The sequence below is a fragment of the Pundamilia nyererei genome, unplaced genomic scaffold (genome assembly GCF_000239375.1).
Source record: "Pundamilia nyererei isolate P.nyererei 1_Seehausen unplaced genomic scaffold, PunNye1.0 scaffold00028, whole genome shotgun sequence".
NCBI lineage: Eukaryota > Metazoa > Chordata > Actinopteri > Cichliformes > Cichlidae > Pundamilia > Pundamilia nyererei.
Window position 1 is genome coordinate 5,017,947 of NW_005187429.1, and position 13,754 is coordinate 5,031,700.

Here is a 13,754-nt window from a genome sequence, read left to right on the forward strand (position 1 = left end):
TGAAACCCAACAAATGCTCATGATTTTGTTGAACAATTAGTTCAATTAATCTGATTAATTGAACTAATTGCCTCAGCTCGACTGTAAATAAGTTAGCATGTGTATTCACAGGTTTTCTGCCCTCTTCCTCCTGCTCATCGTCATTTAGTAGTGCACTAGTACTTATATAACACTTTTCAAACCAGTTTCTATGCCACATTCACACAGCACTTTATTCTGAACACTGTGTATATCTATTACAAACACACCAGCGTATGCACTGGGGAGCATGTCTACATGCAGACCAGGGGACCAGGGATTGAACCACTAACCTTCACATTAGTAGAACCTGCTCCAGACCTAAATCCAAAACCAATATGAACCACTAAAGCGTTCTTTACAGCCCCTCCTCTGCTCGTCTTTATCATCATATTTATTATAACCAGCAGATAACCGCACTTACCAACAATAATTTTTAGTTTATAATAGTTATTCAAAGTAATGACAGCAAGAAGCCAAAAGAACTAAACCACTCTGACACTGTGTGTTTGAATGCGATAGTGACCACACACATACACAAATCCACAACTACTTCAACTTTTTAGGCAGTCAATGCCTAAAAAGTTCTTAGGTATGGATAAACATGCATGCATATAATGGTTTAACGCAGAAAGAAAAAAGAATTTGCATACAACAGCATGTTAAAAGCCTTACCATGGTATAGTCCTTCCATTTAATATCGAGAAGAGAAGAGAAGAGAAGAGAAGAGAAGAGAAGAGAAGAGAAGAGAAGAGAAGAGAAGAGAAATGATCCAATCTTCCTCTAAAGGACAGCTAAATTGGGAAAAGCCCCAGCTTCTGTGGTCTTTGGGCTAGCGCTGTGCTAGCCAGCTAACTCTGTAATGATGGATAATGCCGACTTAAGCTCACAGCCTCCGCCTCCCCCCTCTACTACAAACCTCTACTACACTGACACACACAGATACACAGCAAGCAGCACGAGGAGTGGGACTCGAGTGGAGGGAAGAACCAAAGGAGGGAGGGAAAGCGGAGCAGTAGGCAGCCTATGGATGTGAAAGGGGGGAGGGAGACGGAAGAGAGAAAAGAAGGAAGGAGGAGGAGACGTGGGTGTCTTTGTCCCCAGGAGAGTGAAGGAGGGGGGAGAGAGGGAGCCAGATGTACAGGAGATAGAGGCAAAACAAGTGAGGAGGGAAAGACATAAGAAATGATGTAATAACTGCAAGACGACATGAACAAAAAAAAGGAGTAAAATGAGAGAAAACCGTGCAGAAATATCAATAAGAACAAACTGAAAAAAGATAATTGCAAAAAGACACAGCTGAGAATGACATAAGAGAGCAATGAATATGAATGTGTGTGCATTGCTTTCCCTTTGGCTATTCTGCCTGTCACACACATGCCCCCCCTGTGGTGTTACTCAATTAGTCATAATGTAGTGTTTTCAACTCGACACCGTCCCGCAGAAATCATCCATCTTTGGAGCAGAAAAAAAAGAGACACGGGGACTTGCAGTCAGTTGTTCCACCGACTTTACACACTTAATCCAATTATACTGTAATAAACTTCCACGCAGAGACATAGAGGAGCATGAAGCCACCTCCTCATCCAAATGGGCTTAAACCAACTGATTACTTCATAAATCAAACTGGCATAATAGCAAAGGAGAACAAACACTAATATGTTAAATGGGATATTAAAGTTTTGCGATTATAAGTTGAAAAGATGCGCTTATTTTTTTGGTAGTTCTTTGAGATTTTCTATCAGGTTATTTGTATCCTGACATCACTGATCCTACATCGCCCTTACGCCCAAAAACATGGACAAGAGACATGCGGGATTGTGTTTAAACTTTGATATAGTACGTGTCTGCAAAAACCTGCGCTCACATATTTGTTGGCACTCACAAACCCTCACAGATCTTGGCAGACGATAAAATTGTAATCATGTGGAGCAGAAAGTGTAATTGAGGCTTTAGGCTTTACAACTAATAATCATGGAAATCTGCCTTAATTTTAAGATTTTACGCATTTGCACTTGATTTCCTGCCAGATACGCAGCGTGATGAAGCACCCCAAAACATCTGAATCAATAATAAGAATGTCAAGTGCTATAATCAAACAGTCACGCTTGCAATAGTCTGCTGTCTCAGGTCATGCCATTTATTTCCAGACTCAAAGACAGATTGCTTGAAGTTAAACTACTCAGGGCTATAAAAGACGTCAAGCTTAGTAAGTTTGTGCAAGCATGAACATCAGAAGTGAAGCAGAAATCTGGTCCCTGGAACTTCTCTATATATGGCTGTTTTCCAAGTGCCATGAAATCAAAAGAGATTATCACTGATCCTTAATATTAAATCCACTATGTCACAGTATATTGTCACACTGGACACTCAGCAAAGTCTATGAACCGTGGCAGAGTCAAGCTCTCACACACGCACGCACACAAAATCAAGCAAACAGGCGGGCAGACAACACGAGAGTTGCTCAGGAGTAAAGCAGATTAATGGGCCACTGGATTAGTGGGCCAAGATGTCACACAAAGACACACACACACACACAGCCCTGCTCTGACTCTCATTTAGAAGGTGGCTCTAAGCTCGGTCCTTACATCTTTCTGGCTTGCTCAGTGCAGGCATCCTTTCTTTGAGAGGAGGTGTGCTAACATCACCCTCTAGTGGCAATGCATTTTCAAATAACCTGTAATACAAACAGATACACGCCTCGACATTAAAACCACCTGACCGTGATAGGTGTCAAAGTAACAACCATAAAAATGTCAGGACCTGATATTTCCACCCAATATACTGGCCAAGGGATCGTCTTTTCTTTGCCGTGCTCTCTCTCACCAAGGCGACCAACATTTTCGCAGCCATCCACGTAAAAATAAAACACGGGTTCTAACAGGGTTCCACTGCCACTGTGGTTCCACTTTTCCAAAATAACAAACAACAACAAAGGAAGCTCAATCTTCAATAGAAAGATAAGCAACAGACAACAAAACGGCCTCTCACAGTTTGGATAAATGTTAGTGTGACTGATGTGTTACAGATTTTATCGTGCAGACGTAACACATAACTGCAAGATACCAGAGTTTTAAAAAGCCCAGCGCGTTATCTTTCCAGTTATATAGTTTCAAAGTATAATATGGAGGCTACTTGTTGTAGACTGTTTTTACTCTAGTTCGGCTCATAACTAGCTAGCCTTTATGGTGTGGTCTACCTAAACTGCTGACACAACGCATTAATTTGTCCTGTGTGTAAAAGTTCAGGCAATTAAAATGTTTTCATTAAATCGCAAGTTGTTATTTGATGAAGTGAGTAGACTGTAGATGTTATCCAATACATAATGCTATTCAGCTAACTGTGGCAGTACTCACATGTTGGCATTTCAGGCTTCAACTTTCTCACCTCTCATGTATTTTATATTATGAATTATTTCGTTTACTGAATTAATGGGTTTGCATCATGTGTTTGGAACTATATTTTAGATTTGTTGCTTTGCTTGTAGTCCATGTGCTGAAATGTTACGAGAACTTTTTAAGATCCAATGCAACTGTCAGCCACTCGAAACATGTTTAATGCTACAACGTTACTGTTAGATAATCAAATCACATTATGATTTGATTGGCAACCTTTAAAATTATATATTCACACCGATTTTAATTTTTTAAAATGTAAAAAAAAATTCAGTAGAATTATTTCTTTTGAAATCTATTAATTAGAAATGACCAGTCATAGCCCACCTGCAGTACCTTCATGTCCCACTAGGGGCATGAAGCTCACAATTTGAGAATCACTACTCGTGTTTTTTCCCTGCTTATTTTACCCTCTGGGTTTATAAGTGATGAAATGACCCCCTATTTAATGTCAACAGTCAAAACCCGTCAAATACATGTCTCACCTCCAAATTTTTCCATATGATGACATAAAAGGAGCAGCTTTAGTGGTCTAATAAAGCGTGTTTTGTAGCTATGATGCTGGATTTTATTCAGCAAAATGATCCCATCTGCTACAAGAAGAAAAAAAGGCTTTCCAAGTATTTTGTGCAATGCTACTGCTGATATAATGACAAAAACATTTTTCCAGACAAAGAAAGAGGGAGAGGCAGACAGCCTCCAAACAAGTCTTCAATGAACCTTTGTTACCGGAGTGCGCCTGCTGGTGACTAATCTCACAGACAGACACATATACATTGACCCACAAGCAGACATTGTGGGATCACACCCACATCTGACCTCAGCCACACTAATTTATGGTAGCATACCAGCCTCTGAGTGTGATGTCATACCTATGGCTTTCATCCAGGTGTTTCTTTGCTCATCATTGTGTGTTTCCCCTTATAATCCACCATGACTGTGTTTTTTTTATGTTTGTGTGTGGCTGTGCACGGATCTAGTGAACAAATGAGATCATATGATTGGCCAAACAGACACTGAAGACTGCTTTGGTCCTGTTCTCAGTGCATGTGTGGCTTTCACTGTAAAGGAAACTGAAGTTCTTGAGCTTACTTGAGCTTTAGGGATGTTGTTATGCATGTGTCAATATGAAGAGGAAAGCAAAGGGAGAATCATTTAAAAATAATAACCACACTACAGCAAACGGGTCTTGTAACACACACGATGAAGACATTATTTAATTGTTTAGCCATCTCATGCACATGCATTCTCTTAGCCAAAAATCAGACATAAAAAAAGTTTTAAAATATTCATTACATCTGGATCTGTTAGTATTTAGGGCTTTTCCTGGATAGAAAACAAATGTTTTAGCCTGGGACCCAAAGAGAACCTCCAGCACTGTGATACAGATACAGCACTGTGCAAAAGTCTAGAGCCACCCCTCATTTCTTTATATTTTTATGTCTAAGCAGACATCTAGTAGGCTTTCTTAGAGTTTTGTTGTTGTTGTTGTTGTTTTTTAAGGTGGATTTGAAGAATAGCTCTCCAGGATTTCTGAAGGTATTTCAATTTTTTTCCTTTGGACATTGGATGCTTCATTTTTTTAGTCCAGTCCGTGTACCTGATCATTTTCAGAGGAATGCTTTTTTGTTTGTTTTTTTGTTATGCCACCAACAATTCAAGATTAACAAAGGTAAACTATTTTTGGGCGCTTTGTTACTAACACCCCCAAAACACATCATTTGTTCCCATTTCTTTAGCTGATTCTATGAAAAATGCCAATTATTCCACAGTTTGTCAGACATGAAAATTGTATTTTTGCACAAATGAAGGGCTAAAAATTGCCTAAGAGAGTAGAAGAATAAAGGTGGCCATCTGAAGATTACCATTTACAGTGAGTGCACTGCTCATCAGGAAACAACACACTTGTTTGGGACCTTCACGTTCGCTTTCTAGAGAATTTTGAGACACTCGGCATGCCAGTATACTTAAAGACGGTTTCTGATGTTTAAACCAAACAGGTTTTTGTTTCCTTCCTGTAGACATAGCCACATTAGCTGTTCTCCCTGTTTCCAGTCAATCTGGTAATCCAAACCGCTTGCCAGAAACCCCATTTGTATTTAAAACGGCAGAGATGAGTATTATTAGTATTGATTTTCTCATGTAACTATCGACAACATTTGCTTGAACGAAGAGGAAGTGGCGTCTGAAACATATCCCGAGATACCAGAGCAACGAACAACTGGACAAATAAACCCACACAGCAGGAGGTAAGAGGAACCCACCAAGGTGAAGATAAACATCCTGCATATGAAGGTAAAAGAAGATATTTTGGTTGATGTTTAGTAGAAAAAAGGTCACGTTTTCTGCATTTATGCACAAACACAGAAAATGTTCTGTCTTCTCCACCCAGCTTTCTCCTCCTCCCACATCTTTTCTCTCCATCTATATGACAAAGCCCAACAATTACTTCTTTCTCTCTCCCCCGTCTGACTCACTGCAGTGTAATTACACTGTTCGCTCAAACACCACACATACGCACACCAAGTGGGAGAGGGGCAACTGATTCACAATATCTGTGGTTTTAATTGTTATTTTCAACACTTCAGTTACAGCTCAGAGGAAAATTAACGGAATGTGAGAACAGTTATTAGTTTTTCTCGAGTCGTTTTGGTTCAACTGTGCACACACAGGCACATAAATACACACACATACACTCGCATCTCTACGCCAGAGGGAATCACTGCATTTCAGTTCCATTCATCACTAGCTGACATGATGCACCAGTGACCTGCATGACCGAAGGTACCTCACTCCAAGTGTGTATGTATGTGTGTGTGTGAGACTGTCCTTGTGTGTGCATGCCCCAAGGAGGGGCAAGTCATTAACTATGATGTCATTTCCTGCCATTGTAGTAAGTTTCAGCTGCAGCAAGCAAACTACACTTGGAGTGCAGTGCAAACGTAGACATACTAAAGCAAACATACTGAGATTCAGCTCTGTCAATAAACTGGTTCACAATATTTTTTTATAATGGAGCATCCACACAAGAAATGACTAGTAGCAAACAGACAACATTTGATGTCAATGACATTCAGTTATGTGTAGTAGCCAGCAGCAAAGCAAAGGGGAAGGATCCCGTATTAAACTTCTCTAAACTTTTAGAAGAGCCATTATAAGCAATTACAAATGGCAGTGACGCTGACAGACACAGGAGCAGTCGTTAGCTACATTAGGATATCCACTAGTCACCAACTACTATAAAGTGACGCACAGCGAGAACATTTTTTAGATGTGGACGGTGCTAAACATTTCTAAAACTCAGTCCAGATGACAATAAAACTGTCCACGGTCTTATGTTGTGGCTCCCTGTTTAAGTGTTGCCATGTCACGATCTGTTCACAGGATGCTTTGCTGAAGAATATGTGACAGCAGTCGTTTTCACACATGACTCCTGGAAAATGTCAAGGCAGGACACTGTTTGAAGCGCTCCTCTCTCACATGTAAGACACAGCAGAAGACAGTCCAGTTCTCACTACTGAAAATATGCATGTTCTTATTGGGGGCAAAGCTGATTCGATAGAGCACGCAGATAGCAGGGCACTGGACGCCCAATCAGTACCTTGAATGACTATTATGCTTAATTTATGCCACTGCGGTTGTGTACATTGTGTACAAAGATTTAAAAAAATAAAAATAAAAAATACAGAACGCCAAGCACAGACTGTGGCTACAGTTGACACTTCATTGTTTTTAACACTCGCCATCATGTGACAATAAACACTCTCTGTAGGTAGACAGGGAGTTCGAGGCTGCCCATGGATGCTTCCACCGCTGCACCCTAATTTCCCCCGATTACCTGCACTACCAAAGAAAACAGCCACATTCAGACACCAGAGAGATGCTATGTTTGGGAGCAGGTAGGTTAAATACTATTTAATGATACCTTTGGCTGTTTCGGACATTGGCATTCTCATATCAACCTCTGTCAGAGAATTTGTAGAAAGGTTCAGGGCCACAGTATCTGTTAGCTGTTGGGGCTGATTTTCATAAGAAAATACCCACAGTCTTAAACAGATGGAATAATCAAGGCACTATTACAACATCTGCTTCCTTAAGATCAGTATTCACAAATTTATAAAAAAAAAAATTTTCTCAACTTCACAGTATTGTGTTTTAATAACTAAAGAAACCCAGAACAATAGGGGAAATAATTAATCTTATAAGCAGACTGATGAGGAAAACATGACCAGAAATCAGTCACATCATAGCCACTAGCCAATAGTTGTTAACAGTGATTATATGAGTGTGTAAATCTGCGCAGGCAGAGGTTTACACGCTCACACTCTGCTAAGACAATACACAAACCCATCCACATGCCTTCACATGTAGGGGGAAGAAGGCGTCATCTGGGCATTATAAGCTTAGCAAACATACTTTTTTAACCATGAGAATGTCCACACACTTTTCTCAAACCCAACTTTTTAAGGGACTACAGAGACATTTCTAACTGACAAACCCAAGACAATTATCTGCATTTTCTTGAGCACTCTCAATCACGATCAAAGCAAAAAGCAACCCACAAACAAGGACGCACAACGACACACACATCAACACCAGCTGGAGTCCGAGTGGTTCTCCTGCTTCTGAGAGGAAGAGGGCGTTTTCCTTTGAGCTCCTGAGGGACACAGCATGCTTTAGGATGTACAGTAAATGCTCTTAGTGTGTGTGTGGAGGGGTGTGGGGTCTGCTTCCTGAATGCAGCCAATCCACAAGTAAAGGGAATGACTGTTCTTTTCATCTCCTGTGCAAACACTCCACACACACACACACACACACTTATTTTCCTTCACAGCTAAAACCACATGCAGGATGCAAGGGAATAAGTTCAGCGAGAAGACAGAAGCTGAATTTACAGATTTGGGACACTTAAACACACACTTTTTCTTGTTTTTTTCTTTCCTGAGGTGAGCTTGCAAATAGGAATCGTTGATTTGCGCAGGTTGTGTGGAAAAGGAGTTTAGACCTGCCACAGCTGCATATATTTACACAGCAGGTACAATGCAGCCAATCATTGGGAGGAAAACAAGAAAAAAAGAGGGCCACCCTGTCTGCTAGGAAAACAGTACAACTTATTCAAAAAGGACCAAACCAAGCAATGAAACAAGCACGGTTGCCAACGCCCCCCTTCTGCTCAGATTACTTCATTAAGTCTTACTGATTCCTCGTGACACACGCACACTCTCATTCAGGAACTCTGCATACCTCAACATGCACAATGCGTGTCTGCAATGACTGCTATCGCTTATGAGTCGCACCACGTACTGCAATTTAAAAGACGCGAGACCGACAGCTTTGTTACCGTCTTGTCTGCCTGTTTTTGCAGTCGGCCTAGACTAAAACAGATTTTAGTGCAACACAAAGACGGTATGAAGAACCTTTTCAAAACTCAGTACACACCCCACCACAACTAAAAAGAGTGCACAAACCTTGCAGGAGAGGAAAAGACAGTACAGCTCTCTGCAATGTGGTACACTGCTGCTGTAAGGTCTCTGAGTGTAGTCAAGTGTTTCTATAAATACAGGCCTCCTGCACTGCGCCGCAATTTACACACACAGAAACACACACACACCACTGCCACGCCTGTATTAGCCTGCTGTAGACCAGGCTGTAGAAGGTTCAGACCAGAAAAGGTGCAGCCATTTATTGGACTCTGTAAAAGTAAATTCATTCATTTCAATAAAAACAAGAAAAAAACTGAAAGCAGTAACTTTTTAACAGCAGTCAAAGGTATAAATGCTGAGAGCCAACCTAAAGTGCCATATCAAGGAATTTCCCAGAGCCAGAGGAGGTTCAACATGTCAGATATTTTGAGAAAAACAACGTTGTTTTCCACTCGTTTCACATACTGAGTGTAATGACATGTTTCTACTTGAGATAATGGATTTGGTCTTATGATGCCAAATTAGTAGACAGCAGCTAGACTCTATCGCCGCATGGCTCAAGCAAGCATGACTGGAAAGAATTTTAATGTAATCAAATCGGACCGATTTCACATCTGACCCACTCGCGTGTTATCTGCCTCCCAAATATCCACAAAAACTGATTGTGGTAGATACCGATTTCCAGCTTAAGACCACTATTCAAGTGGTTAAGCACTTAGGTCATGGTGAGGGAGCTGAATGAATGCAGCTGGAGTCTAAGTGAATACAAGCCCACTGGGTGGATAAGCTGCTTGGCAAAGAGGTCTCATTCACAATCAAACCTGAGGAAAATTTATTTAACAGCCAATTGCGGATGATATTATGAACTAAATGTGCATCTGACAAGCTTTAAAACTATGCTGTTGCAGTGTAGGAGGTAGTGCCTGAAGGATGTCGTCCCGGCAACGACTTTTATCTCATCAGAAGAGCCATTATTCAAATACCAGGAATGCACAATGTGAATAAGTAAATCAGTTTGTCAGTAAAATAGGACAGAAATGAATTTAAAGAATCAAAATATTCAATAATTAAGAAATAAAACAAAAGTATTTGTAATGTAACTGCAATTTAGAGCCCTGGATCTTATTAGTACACAATTCAGAGCTTCAGATTGAAAAATATTCATATGCAGGACTGCACCCTTATTAGTATACTGTTGGTTTAAAGCTTGAGTGGCCTCAGGATACTTTAATTCATTAGCATTTTCTTGCATGTGAAATATAAAGGATTGGCAAGCTCAGCACTGCAGCTCTTTCACACTTGGGAACATAAAGAACAGAGTATGCTGTTTTTGAGGTGATTCACTTGCATTTGACAGTTTGTCCAACTTTACACTGACTGCTTATGCCCCTATTATATATATACACATAGCGTCCATATATAATGAGTGTTCATAACATAGGGACAAAATTAATCTTTGTGAATTTTCCATGGATTTAACTGGTTATTTCTTCATGAACTCTCTGACAAGTCCCCAGAAGCCTAAAAAAGGTTACAAGTCAATACAACGCTCTCAAATATCTTATTTTCTCTGATTAACAACCATCAAAACGATCACGTTTCCATTTAAAGCTACATAAAGTTAAAAGAAAACGAGGAAAGCCCATATGTAAGATAAAAATAAGACAACTTGGCACTTAGATTGAGGGGAAAGCCTGAAACTGTTTATCAAAAAAAAAGTCATTTAGTAAAGTAATCAATGAATGGCTGTATATTCCTGCATAGCTCTTGGCCTTCTGCCCCTGTTATGCTGCATTAGCTTATTGGTTAAAAGGGGAAAAACGAATTGCAGTCGTGTCACATCAGATCTTAAATCTTATAAAATAAGACTCGTGTGGCCAATAAACACTGAGAAAAACTTACTATTATGAATTTCTCCACTCTTACAGGAGGAAACGAAACATAAGTGCTCTTTTAAGGTGGAAAGTATGTGAGTTCAGTTAAGTTCGGTCAATCAAGGTAAAGCAGCAGCTGAATCCGGGAGAATGAGGACAAACAAATGCGTAAAGTAATTCTGGAGATAAATGTAGGTTAATCCGGTTCAACTACTTACCGTAACTTACACTCTACATTCACTCCATGTGACCGAGGCGACGAGTTTGGTGGCACTAGGTCACATTTATTTTCCAACTTAGCGAAAGGTAAACTATGTCCTAGTTACGGTGCCCTAAAGCTAAGCTAACTTATCCGGTACTTCCCAAATAATAAGTGAGTAAATTAGTCCAAATACTTGGGGCAGGGAAACAGCTAGCGCCAGCCAGGACTGAACAGTAACCCAACTGCATCTCCCGTAATATCTTTTAGCTGTTGAAATAATCCCCCCAAAACACAACATCACTCACGCTGACTTGTTCCAGGTGACGTCCGAGAGGTTTGAGTTGATTTTACCGGCGACAGAAGCTGTGAAGGGTCGGTAAATATTCCGTTATTTTTACTTGTAGAGCTGGAAGGACTTTCAGATAGCGTTTTTTTTTTCGCTCCTGCCCGTTTCCCCCTTCTCGCTCTCCCTCTCGTCGCCTGTTCCTGCTTCCCCTCTCCACATCCAGCATTCCAATATGGCTGCTTCTGGGAGAGAAAAAGAGAAAGAGGGGGGAGAGTGAGAGGAGGAAAAGCCTGCCCGCAGGCACACAAAACACAAACCAGCAATTCATGAATGAATGAATGAATGTGTAGATACTTAAAATCTTACAAATGTAGCCGCTTTGTTGTATCCAGGTTTAGAACATTTAGCGCGTCCCTTAACTTAATTGCGTAGTAACTCGTAGTAACAATGTAACAAATTCCAATTTGGATGTCCTACACTTAAAAAACTGTACTAATGACAAAAACATCAGAATGTAAATGTAAATGTTAATAAGCCCCTATGAAAGCAGAAGTTTTGGCAGTTTGTTGGTCTGTGTGTATAAACTATCAGCATTGATATTATAGAAGCGACTATTGGCGCTCATCTGTCTGGGAAGGGTTATAATGCCATTTGAAGTCAACAACTTTCCGTCACAGACAGATGATGATCTGATCCAAGATCAGTATAAGATAAATAACATCAATATTGAGTTGTGAGTTTAGCGCAGGTACTCTTCTAAAGTCCATGAAAATAATGCAGTTGAAAATTAGTACAGCACATCCCCTTTAAGGTAGCAAATGTCATTATCATTATAAAGAATGGGCCCTTCCACATGTACATGCATTTGTGCTAATGTAGATAGCCAGTAGATAAGGTTCCCTAAACAGCACCCACTTTACATAATAATGCAGTATTTCCACAGACACCTCAAAACCAACAACTAACTCCTGTGAAAGAATGCCAAGCAGGGTATTTGAGACCATTTGTTTGAGAAAGACAAACAACAACAACAACAAAAAACCTTGGTGCAGGAATACAAGAACAATATAAACCAGACTAGTCAGCCCCTCTTTAAACTCCGAGACTAGAGACTTTTGTAAACTGTGACTTACAGTGAAATCTACAGCTGATGTGGAGGAATCTGGAGCCTTTTTTTTCCTCGGAGATCTGGGCTATAATCCCGGTGCCCACCTTGCCTCTGCAATAGGTGTTGGCTGTTGACTGTATACGCATGTGTCTGTTTGGCAAATAATACAGTGTAAGGGCCTGCTGATTCATTAATCAAACCTAACAAGGTTTGGCCCATTAGTCTTTCTTATCATACCAGTACTTCACTAATGAATTTACAGTGTGCGTCTTGCTTTTATACACAGGGTCACACACGACATCTGCTGGTCAGTGATTGTTATTACACTTTATTTGGGATTTTATATAGGTTTTAAATTTCAGTACAGTATATTTAGCTTTAATTAATATTTCATGTCTGGATATCAAATGCATTATTATATATGTTTTATGTTCTCTCGCTTGTGGTTTACAGTGACTTCTGGATCTGATAGGGGAAAAAATTGTTGTTTCTATGGCCATAAAAGGGAATCTATGATTGAAAGGTGGTCCAATACGGACGATTCACGCAAAATAAACCACGGAGCTCTAAAGTGGAATGAAAAGAGGTTCTGGTAATTCCATATAATAGTAAGCGCTCTTTATGTATGCAAGTAATTCAGAAAGCTTCTTGTTATGTGAAATGAACGACCGACGAGGTGGCACATTGAGAAAAAATACGCAAGGTATTTACACACAAACAGGTACATAGTAAGAGCCTTGTTTCATTTTTGCTTTGCTAAATGTAGAATTTGTACTTTGCTCATATGAAAGCCGTCTCTCCGCCGTTACTGATTTACAGTGTGTGATAATATTTGCTTCAAAAGTGTGTGCCGTGACCCGGATTCGAACCGGGGTTGCTGCGGCCACAACGCAGAGTACTAACCACTATACGATCACGGCTGGCCACCCAAGACGGTTGATTGTAGGAATGGTGTGACATATAGTGAGGCATCGTCACCCCGACATTAAAAAGAAGTTTAGGAGTCGTTTTACACCCTTCAAACTGAAGTGTGCGGTTTCGGGTCCAGATGAACAGAATCCACTTTTGAAGAGTTTCGGGTGGAAGTTCATTAGTGTGTAACTTGCTTTCATGGTCCAATGGATTGTAAACGTGTTTTGGTTTGTGATTTATCTTTTCTTTCTTTATTTCTATTATGAATTTAACAAAGATGTTCCTTAAATTTCCTCAAGAAAACTCCTATTGATTATGGATAAAATGCCGTGACCCGGATTCGAACCGGGGTTGCTGCGGCCACAACGCAGAGTACTAACCACTATACGATCACGGCGCGCCACCTCTGAAGGTAACAAGTGACTGTCACCGCAGTGTTCAGAACCTGAAACTTTATTTCTGGAACGCATCTTGACGTATCTCACTGCTTTGTCATCTCGAATCTCTACAAGTTTGGCTCAACACTTTGTTGCCAT

The 13,754-nt window shown here is 40.3% G+C and overlaps 1 protein-coding gene and 2 non-coding genes across 4 annotated transcripts in view; all 3 read right to left on the reverse strand.

The window, feature by feature from the left end:
- Window positions 1-11,434, reverse strand: part of ptk2aa (protein tyrosine kinase 2aa) — a 64,147-nt gene extending 52,713 nt beyond the window's left edge. The window contains exon 1 of one of the 2 annotated variants that reach the window (XM_013909639.1): window positions 11,218-11,434. Coding sequence is in view for 1 of the 2 variants with exons in the window: in XM_013909638.1 (XP_013765092.1) it covers window positions 694-712 (19 nt within the window). In the remaining variant the exon portion in view is untranslated. Of the gene's footprint in view, window positions 1-693; window positions 991-11,217 lie in introns of those variants that run through there. The other variant, XM_013909638.1, reaches the window with a different exon arrangement.
- A 1,720-nt stretch (window positions 11,435-13,154) lies between these two features.
- On the reverse strand, window positions 13,155-13,226 carry trnah-gug (transfer RNA histidine(anticodon GUG)). Its single transcript has one exon. It is a non-coding gene; the product is annotated as a tRNA-His (tRNA).
- Window positions 13,227-13,543: 317 nt separating this feature from the next.
- On the reverse strand, window positions 13,544-13,615 carry trnah-gug (transfer RNA histidine(anticodon GUG)). Its single transcript has one exon. It is a non-coding gene; the product is annotated as a tRNA-His (tRNA).
- Between the last annotated feature and the right edge of the window lie 139 nt (window positions 13,616-13,754).